The sequence below is a fragment of the Oncorhynchus kisutch genome, linkage group LG22 (assembly GCF_002021735.2).
Source record: "Oncorhynchus kisutch isolate 150728-3 linkage group LG22, Okis_V2, whole genome shotgun sequence".
Classification (NCBI taxonomy): domain Eukaryota; kingdom Metazoa; phylum Chordata; class Actinopteri; order Salmoniformes; family Salmonidae; genus Oncorhynchus; species Oncorhynchus kisutch.
The window spans coordinates 38,804,767-38,821,778 of record NC_034195.2 but is presented as its reverse complement, the minus strand read 5'-3'; the positions used below and the strand labels follow the sequence as shown (position 1 = coordinate 38,821,778).

General features: G+C 45.0%; 1 protein-coding gene across 2 annotated transcripts in view; it reads left to right on the top strand.

The window, feature by feature from the left end:
* The window catches only part of tbxas1 (thromboxane A synthase 1 (platelet)), a 130,860-nt gene that overhangs the window by 53,915 nt on the left and 59,933 nt on the right, over nt 1–17,012 (top strand). For both annotated transcript variants that reach the window (XM_020456486.2, XM_020456488.2), the window contains exons 5-6: nt 3,822–3,918; nt 13,036–13,152. In XM_020456486.2, coding sequence (XP_020312075.1) covers nt 3,822–3,918; nt 13,036–13,152 — 214 coding nt within the window. The remainder of the gene's footprint in view (nt 1–3,821; nt 3,919–13,035; nt 13,153–17,012) is intronic.

Here is a 17,012-nt window from a genome sequence, read left to right as displayed (position 1 = left end):
CTCAAGTCTCAGTCGTAGCAGCAACCAGACTAGGGCAAGTATACTTCTTCAGAAGAAGCTCAGGATGAACAGATATTTTTACAGTTTTAGTAATTTAGCAGACACTCTTATCCAGAGCAATTTACAGAAGCAATTAGGGTTAAGTGTCTTGCTCAAGGGCACATTGACAGATTTTTCACCTAGTCGACTCGGTGAAAGGATTGTACAGTAAATACGTACTGCACTTACTGTAAATATGTGGCCTATTGCATTTTCATATTAATTTAGTGTATTCTGTGTTTTTATGTTTTATGTACTTTGTCTTTTTAGGCACATGACCAAATGAATTTCCCCCTGGTGGGATAATAAAGTTGATCTAATCTAGATGTGCCGCTAGATTATCTCTGGGTCGATTATACAGGCCTGCTTTTGGACGGCAATTTATTTTCTTAATATCACATCAAAGGGAATAGGCTACTGAGTTTCTGTGTGTATGTTAGAAAAAGAAAAGAGTGTAGGAGTAGGGCAGGGAAAAGTGGGTTTGCCATGGCTAGATTTCATGCCTAGACCAGAAAAGAGACGTTACGTCAGAATGCGTGGATATATGCCAAAAGGCATTACTACAGCCTTCAGTAAGAGTTGTCCACTAGCGTGATACGTGGTTTTCAAAAAGAAAAGAGAAAGAGGCTCATGCACATTTATTGAACCCCCGTCATCTCTCAGAACACTCCTCCCCTATCAATTTATCAAAGTTGAAAGCATTCAGTGGTTGTTAGAGATAAATCTTTCAAAGTTTCTTTATTTTTCATATCAGAAATAATATCAAATACAGTATACATAACATGTTGATTTTGCCCATCCACACCAGACGCGATCAGGACACGCAGGTTGAAATATCAAAACAAACTCTGAACCAACTATATTAATTTGGGGACAGGTCAAAAAGCATTAAACATGCATTTAGCTAGCTAGCTTGCTGTTGCTAGCTAATTTGTCCTGGGATATTAACATTGGGTTGTTATTTTACCTGAAATGCACTTTGTAGAATTTTCATCCATTTTGAGTGACACAAAATCGTGTTCTCCACTCCGACAATTAATCCACAGACAAAAGGGAAAATCTTATTAGTTTCTAGTAATCTCTTCTTCTTCTTCTTCTGTGGACTTTATATGGAGGTTGGCAACCAACTTTAAGGTGCCTTACCACCACCAATTGAACTGGAGTGTGGACCTCAGATCATATTTCAATCTCCACTTGGTTATATTTTCGCCTAAAAACCAATGAGGACATGGGAGAGGTGGGACTTGCAGCGCATCAAGTATCAAAAATAGAACCAAGTTATATTTTAGCTCCTGGCTAGGCAGACTCTTTTTGATGCGCGCTAGCAGTTTGGATTAATTATTGAATAACGTGTGTGTACATTTATTTTGCAATGAGTGTGCACACACGCAACGCGAGCAGTGTGGTCAGCATTTAAGATACATAATGGACAATCTACAAAAACAAAAAAATGAAATAAGTTTCTCTGCTAGCAAAATTCACCATGAGTATGGTCAGGCAGAAATATGTGTCCTTTTAATTTATTTAGGATAATTAAATACAGCAGTACCTCACAATATCAGGAGAAGGTATATAGTTAGGAGTTAGAATAAAATGTAATAGCATCTCTATAGGTAAACTACATCATAACTTTACAAACACACAAATGTAATAAGGTTCCCTCTGCATTAATGTATTTGTATAGTAATGATGTTGCCACTATAACCACCGGTTGATGATGAAACTATACAAATTGTCATAACTGTTCTGCGACAATCTGAAGGATGAGATTACAGTGGGTCCACTCTACAGCGTGCTCTCTCTTGTAGAGGGGGAGAGCAGGAAGTCGGCTGTTTTATGACGGTCATAAAATAGGCTGGAAATGGTTCAACTCTGAGACTATCGATCACTACAGAATAAGAGTAAATCCTAGACTAGTCTGCAGCTCGAAATTACGCAAATCTAGTATGAGAATACCGACAACCACTATACGCCTGACATATCCATTACAAAAGACACTATCCAGAGTTGCTGCGAAAGCGTCAACTACGAAAGACATTGTGACTTCTGGGGAAGTTAACCAGAGACTCTCTGATGAACTGACTCTCCAGCAGACGGACTGGCGATTCCAACAGATAAGACAACAACAACAACATATGGGCGTAAATATATAGATTTCAATTATTTTCGAACTGAGAACTGATTTGATAATATTACAGTCTTCACATTTAGATACGACAAAACACACAGAGAAGCCTGCTTACGACTAGTTGGTCTGAGTAGCCAGGCCACTGTGGTGATTATGTCACCCATGCAGGTTACGGAATGGAGCTCCCTCTGGGCCAGACAACAAAACCATTACCTGTCCAGTGTGACAGGTGCACTCATAAAACGACACATGGAGTGTTAATGACCGACTGTTTTAAAAGGGGGTCAGAATCTCCCCTCTGATACTGCCAGACCTTTACCCCATATTATTTAAACCCTGCTACACTGGTAAATGTGTAGTTACATTAGCCTTGGGACTGGGGACAAGACAAGGGCAACATCTTCTCTAGATTACCCTCTTTTAGTGTCACCCAGAGACGGGACTTAACAAGATGGAGCTGCTGTGAGAGAGGATCTTCTCCTTTCCTTTTAACCTCAGCTTTATAACACCAGTTATTAGCCCTCCTCTCAGCTTTGTGAAGAATCCTACAAGTCCTATAAGTCCTATATCTCCTATATACAGTGCATTGGGAAAGTATTCAGTCCCGTTCACTTTATCTCTATTTTGTTACATTACAGCCTTATTCTAAAATGTATTACATGAAATGTTTTCCTCATCAATCTCCACATAATACCCCATAATGACAAGGCGTAAACAGGTTTGTAAATGTATTAAAAAAAATTTTTAAGACCATTTGCTCTGAGACTCAAAATTGAGCTCAGGTGCATCCTGTTTTATTGCAAAACAGTGTGTATTAATCAATTATTTGGTGGCGTGAATTGATTTACTAATAAGGATATATTTTTTTATGTTTCACTATTTTTGTTTTTATGAAATTCACTGAGGATGATTGTCTTCCCTTTCCTCCTCTGAGGAGCCTCCACTGTTGTGGGGAAGAAACAAGGTGAGATAGGACTGACTGACCGGTTAGTCAGTGTCTCCTGGCTAACATTGCAGTGAACTGAAGCAATTCTGAGAGTAACGACTAGACTAGAACAATAAAGAGTGGTACTGTCGAATACAAACAAATCCCTAACTCATTTACACCCTGTGTTCTGTCAAGCCCATGGCAGGTAGTGAGGGTTGTGCTAAACTTCCATTGTGAGACTCTTCTTCAGTATAGACTGCTCAACAGGTCACATGTCTAAGTCTAAGGTGTGTGGGTGTGTTTTGCGCTGCGACTTTGGGTATATTCCTCCCCAGGCCTCACATCCTCTGTGATGATCACAACGTTTGATTGGCATCCTGTTATTTATCAATGTTTGCCCTGTAGCTGTGTGTGTGTTTGCGTGTGTCTGTGCATGCTTTCTTCTGTGTATTTTTCTGTGTGAATGCATGCATATACACACGCAAAGTCAGCGGCCAGGGGTCAGCGGCAATGTCGGCAACCCACCCGACCCATCTTGAAACACGGACCAAGGAGTCTAACCCGTGCAAAAGTCAAGAGTATTTTTCTCCAAACAACCCATGGCACAATGAAAGTGCTACACTCTCATCTCACATGTGATATATACCCATCTCATGTGTGTATGATGCACACGTGTGTCTCTGGCTTCTCAAGCTGTCCTGTATGATGTCCTGTATGTCTCTCCAGATATTATCTAGGCAGGAGGCCCGTGGTGGTGGTAGCTGACCCTGATATGCTCAGACAGATCATGGTGAAGGACTTCAGCACCTTCCCCAACAGAATGGTAAGTCAATGAGGAAAATGTGATGATGATGATGACCTTATTGATGCATTATGCCAAAGTACTTTTTCTGCTTCTTTTATGTAGCAAATCAAAAGAAAATGATCTATTTTGAACTGCTTATTTTTAAAGCAGTTTTTGACAAGCTACCTGATGATAATATCGAGTTGGGCTATGAAATCTGTACTCTTGTTTGAGCCAGGTCCCTAAATAGCATCAAGGAATCCCATTTTAAAGTAGTCAGAATATGGTCTTCAATTCTGAAACTTACTTCAATGCGAACCCCTGCAGTGAGCAGGCCCTCTGTAGTCACCAGTGTCCTTCTACTGTGAACCTGTAATACGTTTCCGAACTAAAGGAGACACATTTTTAGGGCACACTCTGACTATGTTCCACTGCATTGCAGGAAGAAAGATGATGTGTCTCTAAAGTTCAGGCTTAATGATTTTGTTCAGCCAATAGCCTTTGTCTAGGAGGCTCTAGAGATAGAAGCGTTTCTGTCTGAGAGCGGAGGGGACCAATGCCATCCCACGGCAGCAGGGTCACAGCTAATGGTAACATGACACATGTATCAAACAGAGGTCAGAGGTCCCAGTTGCTTTCATCATCCACACGCCATATTGGCTTGGAACTTGTCCAAACCAAAAACCATGGATTTCAGGCAGTATCCACGCTGGGTTAAAGGCTAGAGATACCGCTCACAAGGGACAGGACATGGACGCAAACAAGAAAGAATGCTACAACCGCAGACAAGGCATCAAACATGCAAAGGCCAATATAGGTGTAACGGTTTTCTTCCTGGGAAGGAGAGGAGGACCAAAATGCAACGTGGTTATTTATAAACATCTTTAATGAAAGATGAAAACGTGAACACTATACAAAATAAGAAAACGTGGAAAACCGAAACAGTCCTAACTGGTGCAAAACACAGAGACAGGAACAATCACCCACAAGATACCTAAAGAATATGGCTGCCTAAATATGGTTCCCAATCAGAGACAACGATACAACGATAAACACCTGCCTCTGATTGAGAACCACTCCAGGCAACCATAGACTTACCTAGAACACTCAACTGAACACAACCCCATAGACTACAAAACCCCTAGACAAAACAAGACACATAAATCACCCATGTCACACCCTGGCCTAACCAACATAATAAAGAAAACACAGAATACTAAGGCCAGGGCATGACAGTACCCCCCCCCCCCCCCAAAGGTGCGGACTCCCGGCCGCACACCTAAACCCATAGGGGAGGGTCTGGGTGGGCGTCTACCCACGGTGGCGGCTCTGGCGTGGGACGTGGACCCCACTCAAACACAGTCTTAGTCCGCTTACTTAGCGTCCCTTGAGTGGCGACCCTCGCCACCGACCTTGGCCTAGTAACCTTAACAAAGGGCCCCACTGGACTGAGGGGCAGCTCCGGACTGAGGGACAGCTCGGGACTGAGGTAGCTCGGGACTGAGGGGTAGCTCGGGACTGAGGGGTAGCTCGGGCTTGAGGGGTAGCTCAAGACTGAGGGGTAGCTCAAGACTGAGGGGTAGCTCAAGACTGAGGGGTAGCTGAAGACTGAGAGGTAGCTCAGGACTGATAGGCAGCTCAGGACTGAGAGGTAGCCCAAGACTAATAGATAGCTCAGGCAGGTTGACGGCTCTGGCAGATCCTGTCTGAATTGCGGCTATGGCGGATCCTGGCTGACTGGCGGCTCTGGCAGATCCTGGCTGACTGGCGGCTCTGGCAGATCCTGGCTGACTGGCGGCTCTGGCAGATCCTGGCTGACTGGCGGCTCTGGCAGATCCTGGCTGACTGGCGGCTCTGGCAGATCCTGGCTGACTGGCGGCTCTGGTAGATCCTGGCTGACTGGCGGCTCTGGCTGCTCCATGCTGACTGGCGGCTCTGGCGGCTCATGACAGACGTGAGACTCTGGCGGCTCATGACAGACGGGAGACTCTGGCGGCTCATGACAGACGGGAGACTCTGGCGGCTCATGACAGACGGGAGACTCTGGCGGCTCATGACAGACGGGAGACTCTGGCGGCTCATGACAGACGGGAGACTCTGGCGGCTCATGACAGATGGGCAGCTCAGGCGGCGCTGGGCAGACGAGCAGCTCAGGCGACGCTGGAGAGGAGGAAGGCTCTGATAGCGCTGGACAGGCGAGGCGCACTGCAGGCCTGGTACATGGTGTCGGCACTGGTGGTACTGGGCCAAGGACACGCACAGGAAGCCTGGTGCGGGGAGCTGCCACCGGAGGGCTGGTGCATGGAGGTGGTACTGGATAGACCGGACCGTGCAGGTGCACTGGAGCCTGCCCAACCTTACCTGGTTGAATGCTCCCGGTCGCCCTGCCAGTGCGGCGAGGTGGAATAGCCCGCACTGGGCTGTGCAGGCGAACCGGAGACACCATGCGTAAGGCTGGTGCCATGTACGCCGGCCCAAGGAGACGCACTGGAGACCAGATGCGTAGAGCCGGCTTCATGGCACCTGGCTCGATGCCCACTCTAGCCCGGCCGATCCGAGGAGCTGGTATGTACCGCACCGGGCTATGCACCCGCACTGGGGACACCGTGCGCTCCACAGCATAACACGGTGCCTGCCCGGTCTCTCTCGCCCTCCGGTAAGCACAGGAAGTTGGCGCAGGTCTCCTACCTGGCTTCGCCACACTTCCTGTGTCCCTTCCCCCAATACATTTTTGGGGCTGACTCGCGGGCTTCCTTGCCAGCCGTGTTCCCTCGTATCGACGGCTCCTCTCTCTGGCTGCCTCTGCTCTCCTAGCTGCCTCCACCTGTTCCCATGGGAGGCTATCCTTTCCCGCCAGGATCTCCTCCGAAGTGTAGCAACCCTTGCCGTCCACCACATCATCCCATGTCCATTCCTCCTTGCGCTGCTCCTGCTGCCGCTGCCTGTCACCACGCCGCTTGGTCCTGTTGTGGTGGGTAATTCTGTAACGGTTTTCTTCCTGGGAAGGAGAGGAGGACCAAAATGCAACGTGGTTATTTATAAACATCTTTAATGAAAGATGAAAACGTGAACACTATACAAAATAAGAAAACGTGGAAAAACCAAAACAGTCCTAACTGGTGCAAAACACAGAGACAGGAACAATCACCCACAAGATACCTAAAGAATATGGCTGCCTAAATATGGTTCCCAATCAGAGACAACGATAAACACCTGCCTCTGATTGAGAACCACTCCAGGCAACCATAGACTTACCTAGAACACTCAACTGAACACAACCACATAGACTACAAAACAAGACACATAAATCACCCATGTCACACCCTGGCCTAACCAACATAATAAAGAAAACACAGAATACTAAGGCCAGGGTGTGACAATAGGTGGAAGGTGGAATCCTATTACACTGGCTCTGACACTTGTTGTATGTGACAGGGCTTGAAGACGATAATGGATTACAAAGGGAAATCTAGCCATGAGCTGCCTAACGATGCAGAACACCCGAACGAGCTAAATCCCTTTTATGCTTGCTTCGAGGAATATAACACTGTGCATTGCATGAAAGCCTCTGTTTTCCGTATGACTGTGTGATCTCGCTCTCTGTGGCCGATGTGAGCAAAACCTTTCAACAGGTTAACAATCACAAGGCCGCCAGGCCAGACGGAATACCAGGACGCGTACTCAAAGCATGCACAGACCAGCTGGCAAGTGTCTTCACAGACATTTTCAATCTCCTTGTCCCAGTCTGTAATCCCAACATGTTTCAAGCTGGCCACCATTGTCCCTGTTCCCAAGAGCTCCACGGTAACCTACCTAAATGACTATCGCCCTGTAGCACTCACATCTGTAATTATGAAGTCCTTTAAAAGGCTGGTCTTGACACACATCAACACCATCATCCCAGACACCCTAGACCCACACCAATTTGCATACTGCCCCCAACATATCCACAATCTCAATTGCATGTCACACTGCCCTCTCCCACCTGGACAAGAGGGGATATAATGATGTGAGATTGCTGCTCATAGACTACAGCTCAGCATTCAACACCATAGTCCCCTCCAAGCTCATCACCAAGCTAGGGACCCTGGGACTGAACCCCTCCGTCTGCAACTGGATCCTGGACTTCCTGACGGGCCGGTCCCAGCTGTTGAGGATAGGCAACAACACCTCCGCCACACTGACCCTAAACATGGGGGCCCCTCACGGGTGTTTAGTCCCCTGCTGTACTCCCTGTTCACCCAAACTGCGAGCCACGCACGACTCCAACACTATCATCAAGTTTACTGACGACACGACGGTGGTAGGCCTGCTCAGAAAGGGTGATGACACAGCCTACAGGGAGGTCAGAGACTTAGCAGCGTGGTGCCATGATAACAACATCTCCTTCAATGTCAGTCAGATTAAGGAGCTGATAGTGGACTATAGGAGAAAGAAGGGAGCGAACACCCCTGTCCACATTGAGGGACTGTTGTGGAACAGGTCACAAACTTCAAGTTCATTGTCTTCCACATCACTAAGGACTTAACATGGTCCACACCCGCACAGTCATGAAGAGGGCACGGCAGCACCTCTTCCCCCTCAGGAGGCTGAAAAGATTTGGCATGGGCCATCTGATCCCCAAAAAGTTTTACAGCTCCACCATCAAGAGCATCTTGACGGGCTGCATCACCACTTGGTATGGCAAATGAACCGCCCTTGACCGCAAAACGCTACAGAGGGTGATTTGGATGACCTAGTATATCACTGGGGCTGAGCTCCCTGCCATCCAGGACCTCTATATCAGGTGGTGTCAGAGGAAGGCCCGAAAAGATGGCAAAAACTCCAGCCCCCCAAGCCATAGACTGTTCACTCTGCTACCGTCCGGCAAACGGTACAGGAGCATCGGATCACAGACCAACAGGATCCGAGACAGCTTCGACCCCCAAGCCATAAGACTGCTAAATAGTCAATTAATAGTCAATTAATGGTACCTGAACTATCTGCACCGTATTGAGAAAACATCTTGATGTTTTTTCATGTTTTGTCAATCTGAGAGAGACAGGAAGCCAAAGGCTACAACCAACTCCGACACCGCCTGGTACTCAAAGCTCACAAGCTGCATGCCCTTTGGTGCCCCATCTCCTTTTCCTCTTCATCATCATCGACAAATGTCCTCAGCTTTTCTCAGTCGCTTGTAGAACTTAGCCATTGCTGCGCCTCGTCTCCTTGAGTTAGCAGCCCAGAAGCCATTGCTGCGACTCAGACAGGAGTTGTTTGTAATGTACTGGACCTGTCTGCACCGGTCCTCCCAGTGTTGCTCACAACTGGAGAACTCAGAGAGAGACTGAGTGGCCTCACGACAGGAAGAGGAGGCAGGCTGGAAAACATGAAGTCATAAAAAGATTGGAGATTTTGTTTTCAGACAATGATAGTTTTAACAGTGTAGATAGTAAGGTTGGTAGAAAAGGACTCTTACTGTGTGAGTAAGGCTGAGGTGCACAACTGCCTCCCCTCCATGTAGCAGAGGCCTGAGAGAGTGGGTTTTATGGGGTTGAGGTAGGCTTCTCTGGGGATAAAACATCCAGGCCAAGAAGATACTGGTGTACCTGTTCCCTGCCTGTAGCAGAGGCCTGAGAGAGTGGACTCAGTTTAGTTTAGTTACGTTTATTAGGATCCCCATTAGCTACTACACATGCAGCAGCCACTCTGGGGTCCACATAAAATGTACAAATACATGACAAGTACAGAACAGTTATAGATAAGGACATCATTTAAATAAATAAATAAGAGTTATACACTGATTCCACAAAACATTATGAACATCTGCTCTTTCCATGACATAGACTGACCAGGTGAATCCAGGTGAAAGCTATCATCCCTAATTGATGCCACTCGTTAAATCCTCTTCAATCAGTGTACATGAAAGGGAGACAGGTTAAGGAAGGATGTTTAGGTATTGAGACATGGACTGTATATGTGTGCCATTCAGAGGGTAAATGGGCAAGACAAAAGTTTTAAGTGTCTGGTGGCGTATGTATGTCTGTTAGAAGTGCTTAGGCATTTTCAACACACAAATGCTTCTTAAAAAGACTAGAAGAGACGTAGTCAATTTCTCCTCAACCCTCAACCATGAAAAACGATCATACATGTTGTTAGTTCCATGTGTGCAGTTAAGGGCAAGACGTGCTGCTTTGTTTTGAGCCAGCTGCAACTTTTCTAGGTCTTTCTTCGCTGCACATAGGGCTGTGGCGGTTGTGACATTTTGTCAGCCATTGATTGCCATGCAAATATCTGCCAGTCTCACGGTAATTTACCGTTAATTAGCTTAAACATGTTTAGCATCTCCAGCTTCCACGCATAGGTTACAAGCCACTGATGTGGACCTTTGGAACATCTACTGTAACTGAAAAAAATATAAAGGATATTTTTCCCAAAGGATTTCTGAGGGATTGGGCACATGGGTCTATCTGTACTGAGCGGTTAACAAAGAAACAGGTCCTCCTATAAGCTTCATTTAGAGTTATTTATGTAACTTTAGTTGGGACACAAACGTTAGAATGTTTTAGAAATCTAAACATATAGGCTAAGGCTGCATGATGCATCTCTAATGATGATTTTGATTTGTTGAACACTTTTTTGGTGACTACACGATTCCGCATGTGTTATTTCATAGTTTTGATATCTTCACTGTTATTCTACAATGTAGAAAATAGTTTTTTTTAAATGAAGAAAAACCCTGGAATGAGTAGTTGTGTCCAAACTTTTGACTGGTACTGAATGTGTGAAATTTGTTTTGATTTAGAATGTACCATTATCATGGACCTGTCGGAACAGGGGAAAAAATACATGTTATCCATATGCGCTTGAGTAGCGAATGGAGGACGCGTTTCCCACAGTTCATTTTCACGCCAGCCAGGTAGGCTACTCCAGTTGTAAAGAAAAACAATGTGCTTAATATTAGGAAAGTTGAGAAATAAAAATTGTAAGCCTACAGAAAGCTGATGGGATCCTCCTCTTTATAACAGAGGCCATAAAAACGTTGTTTTCTCACACAATTGAATAGCATAGCCTATCGAAATGTTGTGCAACATGGGCTTATAGGAACACTTTAATTCTATGCATCAAGCAGCTATGAGGAGCTGGCTCTCGTTTCACAACAGGTGATCCTATTCCACTCAAACTCAGAATGCCAGGTTTCTCATGAAGTGTCGGATGTAATTTCCTAAACCATTTGCATTGATGACAGAGTGCTCAGAGGGACAATAGAGCCCTGAGTACCAGGCCATTAGGACCTGATGGAGGGACAATAGAGCACTGAGTACAGGCCATTACTGGCTGTTAGCAAGTTTGGTAGGCTACTAATGATCATTTTTAGACGCTTTAAATAAACGCAACCAAACATTATAAATTCCAACATTCTACCTTATTGCCTGGTTTGATTGTGAGATGTCATCAGGTTTTTTTGTGATTCAGAATTACCCTGACAATGGAACAGGGTGGCAGCTATATTGTATTGTGAATCATATGTATTTCTATTTTTGGCAACCAGAATAATCATGGCAGTCATGCACATCATGTAAAATACAACTCCCAATACAGTATATAGACAGATGTTAACACCAATCACCCAGAAATGTTGTGCACCAATCACCCAGAAATATTGTGGTATGTATGCAGCACACACGCACACATATACAGTCTTTAGATCCAGGGCGGATACAGGAGCTTAGTGAAATGTTTTACATGTTTGATTTAGGTAATTTGACTCAGAAAACTCTTTGGCTGTCCCCATAGGAGAACCTGCTTTTGGGTTCCATGTTGAACCTAAAGGGGTTCTACTTGGAACCAAATGGGTTCTACCTGCAACCAAAAAGGGTTATTGAACCCTTTAAGGTTCTAGATAGTGTATGATGTTTTCTAAGAGTGTATGATGTTTACTGGTCGCCTTCCCGTTCCCAAACTCCTGACTCATTGTTCACTTAACAACCAGTCTAGCAGTAGCTCACAGAGCGCTGGATGTGCATATGGTGCTGAGATCTGGGCCCTGCTGTGTGTATGGGATTCGTATTATGGAGATGTGGCACTTGCTGTGTTACTGAGTGGTGTATGCGATCGTGTAGTGTTGAGATGTGGGTCTTGCTGTGCGTATGTGTGTGTGTGTGTGTGTGTGTGTGTGTGTGTGTGTGTGTGTGTGTGTGTGTGTGTGTGTGTGTGTGTGTGTGTGTGTGTATATGCATGCGTGCATGTGTGTGTGTGCATGTGTGTATGTTCCAGAGCCCCTACACCATCTGCAACCAGCAGCAGGAGCAGACCCATAAAATAGTCTCCAGGGAGGCATAGACACAAACACACTCCACTGTAATGCTGTGGCCTCAAAAAATATGAATGTTTTATTTTAATCAAGCACTCTAAACTACCGAACAACAGTTTCCTTTTCCATAAATGTTATTGTGTTAGTGCGCTACTTAATTCTCACCGATGGAATATTACCAAGACACACAGATGAAGAAATTATAAATGTTATTACATTGTGTCTGGAATATTATACTAGCATGGGAAAATGCTAATACATTAAAATTAAACATCACAACATAAACCATGAAGTATTGTCAGCCAGAAATCACCTGCATTGGTCACCTAATGCTTTATGAACATTTCTGAATACTTTCTGAAGATTTATAAACACCTTATAACCATTTATGAACGTCTATGAACACCAATAGGTAAGGGATCAGCGTTAGCTCAGGTCACGTGGCAATGTTCTGTATTCCTCTGGATTTCCACAGTATCTCCAGATCTTCAGTATTCTAGCATTGTATCCAGTGTTAGTTCCACCAAAGAGGACCATAGGCTCTAAGGACAGTGATAACCATTGACTACATGCGCTTGCTGGACTGGAAAAGAACACAACAGAGGACAGGCTGGGCATGCTGATTCCTCCATCTCTTCATGAGTCCTAAGATCTGACCTGGGGGCAAGGTGGTGGGGGCTGGGTGGTGAGGGAGACATACTGTGGTTATGGTCTCAGACTTCTATCACCTATATACAATACAGAGGGAGAGATCTGTGCGTGGTTGCGTGCGAGTGCACACATACTTTATGTGCATAATCAGTACCAGAATTTTGTAGTGTGAATATTCTTGAAATGTTGTCTCCCTCGTTTCTTCTTTGCAGACAATCCGTGCCGCTACTAAGCCCATGAGTGACTGTCTGCTGATGCTGAGGAACGAGCACTGGAAGAGAGTACGCAGCATCCTCACCCCCTCCTTCAGCGCAGCCAAGATGAAAGAGGCAAGACAAGAGCCCCTTTCCTCTTCCTCTTTTCACTCCTCTCCTCTTCACTCCTCTACCCTGCACCCATCTACTCTCTTCCTCTCGTCACCCCTCTCCTCTAACACCATCACTACCCATCTCCTCCACCTTTCTTTACCCCTCTCCTCTAACACCACCACCATCATCACCCATCTCCTCTCCTCCTCACCCACGTTTCCTACCTTTTTGCATGTTTTACAGCCAAGCGTTGAATTTAGCATGACAAGCCAGAGGTTATATACAGTTGAACTTTGAAGTTTACGTACACCTTAGCCAAATACATTTAAACTCAGTTTTTCACAATTTCTGACATTTAATCCTAGTAAAAATTTCCTGTCTTAGGTCAGTTAGGATCACTACTTTATTTTAAGAGTGTGAAATGTCAGAATAATAGTAGAGAGAATGATTTATTTCAGCTTTTATTTCTTTCATCACATTCCCAGTGGGTCAGAAGTTTACATACACTCAATTAGTATTTGGTAGCGTTGCCTTTAAATTGTTAAACTTGGGTCAAACGTTTTGGGTAGCCTTCCACAAGCTTCCCACAATAAGATGGGTGAATTTTGGCCCATTCCTCCTGACAGAGCTGGTGTAACTGAGTCAGGGTTGTAGGCCTCCTTGCTCGCACATGCTTTTTCAGTTATTTTTTTTATTATATTTTTTTAGTTCACCTTTATTTAACCAGGTAGGCTAGTTGAGAACAAGTTGTATGGCATTGAAGCTTGTCTGGAGGTTAGTTAACACAGTGTCCATAGAAGGGACAGAGGTATACAGAATAGTGTCATCTGCATAGAGGTGGATCAAAGAATCACCAGCAGCAAGAGCGACATCATTGATGTATACAGAGAAGAGAGTCGGCCCGAGAATTGAACCCTGTGGCACCCCCATAGAGACTGCCAGAGGTCCGGACAACAGGCCCTCCGATTTGACACACTGAACTCTATCAGAGAAGTAGTTGGTGAACCAGGTGAGGCAATCATTTGAGAATCCAAGGCTGTTGAATCTGCCAATAAAATGTTGTGATTGACAGAGTTGAAAGCCTTGGCCAGGTCGATGAATACGGCTGCACAGTATTGTCTTTTATCGATGGCGGTTATGATATAGTTTAGGACCTTGAGCGTGGCTGAGGTGCACCCATGACCAGCTCTGAAACCAGATTGCATAGTGGAGAAGGTATGGTGGGATTCGGAATGGTCGGTGATCTGTTTGTTAACTTGGCTTTCGAGACCTTAGAAAGGCAGGGTAGAATAGATATAGGTCTGTAGCAGTTTGGGTCTAGAGTGTCTCCCCCTTTGAAGAGGGGGATGACTGTGGAAGCTTTCCAATCTATGGGAATCTCAGACAATACGAAAGAGAGGTTGAACAGGCTAGTAATAGGGGTTGCAACCATTTTGGCAGATAATTTTAGAAAGAGAGGGTCCAGATTGCCTAGCCCGGCTGATTTGTAGGGGCCCAGATTTTGCAGCTCTTTCAGAACATCAGCTATCTGGATTTGGGTGAAGGAAAAGTGGGGGAGGTTTGGGCGAGTTGCTGTGAGGAGTGGAGGGCTGTTGATCTGGGTAGGGGTAGCCAGGTGGAAAGCATGGCCCGCCGTAGAAAAATGCTTATTGAAATTCTCCATTATAGTGGATTTATCGGTGGTGACCGTGTTTCCTAGCGTCAGTTTAGTGGGCAGCTGAGAGGAGATGCTCGTATTGTCCATGAACTTTACAGTGTCCCAGAACTTTTTTGAGTTTGTGCTACAGGATGCAAATTTCTGCTTGAAAAAGCTAGCCTTAGTTTTCCTAACTGCCTGTGTATATTTGTTCTTAACTTCCCTGAACAGTTGCAAATCATGGGGACTGTTCGGTGCTAATGCAGAATGCCACAGGATGTTTTTGTGCTAGTCAAGGGCAGTCAGGTCTGGAGAGAACCAAGGGCTATATCTGTTCCTGGTAAAAAAAAAATAATGGGGCATGCTTATTTAAGATGGTGAGGAAGGCACTTTTAAAGAATAACCAGGCATCCTCTACTGACGGGATGAGGTCAATATCCTTCCAGGATACCCCGGCCAGGTCGATTAGAAAGGCCTGCTCGCTGAAGTGTTTTAGGGAGCATTTGACAGTGATGAGGGGTGGTCGTTTGACCGCAGACCCATTACGGATGCAGGTACTGAGGCAGGGATCGTTGAGATCTTGGTTGAAAACAGCAGGGGTGTATTTGGAGGGCAAGTTGGTTAGGATATCTATGAGGGTTCCCGTGTTTACGGATTTGGGGTTGTACCCGGTGGGTTTATTGATAATTTGTGTGAAATTGAGGGCATAAAGCTTAGATTGTAGGGTGTTAAGCATGTCACTGTTTAGGTCACCCAGCAGCACGAGCTCTGAAGATAGATGTGGGGCAATCAATTCACATATGGTGTCCAGGGCACAGCTGGGGGCAGAGGGTGGTCTATAGTAAGCGGCAACGGTGAGAGACCTGTTTTCCTCAAAGATAGATTTTTAAAAGTAGAAGTTTGAATTGTTTGGGTACAGACCTGGATAGTTAGACAGAACTCTGCAGGATATCTCTGCAGTAGATTGCAACACCGCCGCCTTTGGCAGTTCTGTCTTGTAGGAGTTCTGCCAACATATTCTCTATAGGATTGAGGTCAGGGCTTTGTGATGGCCACTCCAATACCTTGACTTTGTTGTCCTTAAGCTATTTTGCCACAACTTTGGAAGTATGCTTGGGATCATTGTCCATTTGGAAGACCCATTTGCAACCAAGCTTTAACTTCCTGACTGATGTCTTGAGATATTGCTTCAATATATATCCACATAATTTTCCGTCCTCATGATGCCATCTATTTTGTGAAGTGCACCAGTCCCTCCTGCAGCAAAGCACCCCCACAACATGATGCTGTCACCCCCGTGCTTCACGGTTGGGATGGCGTTCTTCGGCTTGCAAGCCTCCCCCTTTTTCCTCCAAACATAACATGGTCATTATGGCCAAACAGTTCTATTATTGTTTCATCAGACCAGAGGACATTTCTCCAAAAAGTACGATCTTTGTTCCTATGTGCAGTTGCAAACCGTAGTCTGGCTTTTTTATGGCGGTTTTGGAGCAGTGGGTTCTTCCTTGCTGAGCGGCCTTTCAGGTTATGTCGATATAGGACTTGTTTTACTTTGGATATAGATACTTTTGTAACTGTTTCCTCCAGCATCTTTACAAGGTCCTTTGCTGTTGTTCTGGGATTGATTTTCACTTTTCGCACCAAAGTATGTTCATCTCTAGGAGACAGAACGCGTCTCTTTCCTGAGTGGTATGACGGCTGCATGGTCCCATAGTGTTTATACTTGCATACTATTGTTTGTACAGGTGAACATGGTACCTTCAGGCATTTGGAAATTGCTCCCAAGGATGAACCAGACTTATGGAGGTCTACAATTATTTTTCGGAGGTCTTGGCTGATTTCTTTTGATTTTACCATGATGTCAAGCAAAGAGGCATTGAGTTTGAAGTTCGGCCTTGAAATACATCCACAGGTACACCTCCAATTGACTCAAATTATGTCAATTAGGCTATCAGAAGCTTCTAAAGCCACAACATAATTTTCTGGAATTTTCCAAGCTGTTTAAAGGCAAAGTCAACTTAGTGTTTGTAAACTTCTGACCCACTGGAATTGTGATACAGTTAATTATAAGTGAAATAATCTGCCTGTAAACAATTGTTGTAAAAATGTCTTGTGTCATGCACAAAGTAGATGTCCTAACCGACTTGCCCAAACTATAGTTTGTTGACAAGAAATGTGTGGAGTGGTTGAACAATGAGTTTTAATAACTTTAATAACTTCCGACTTCAACTGTGTGTTTGCTTGT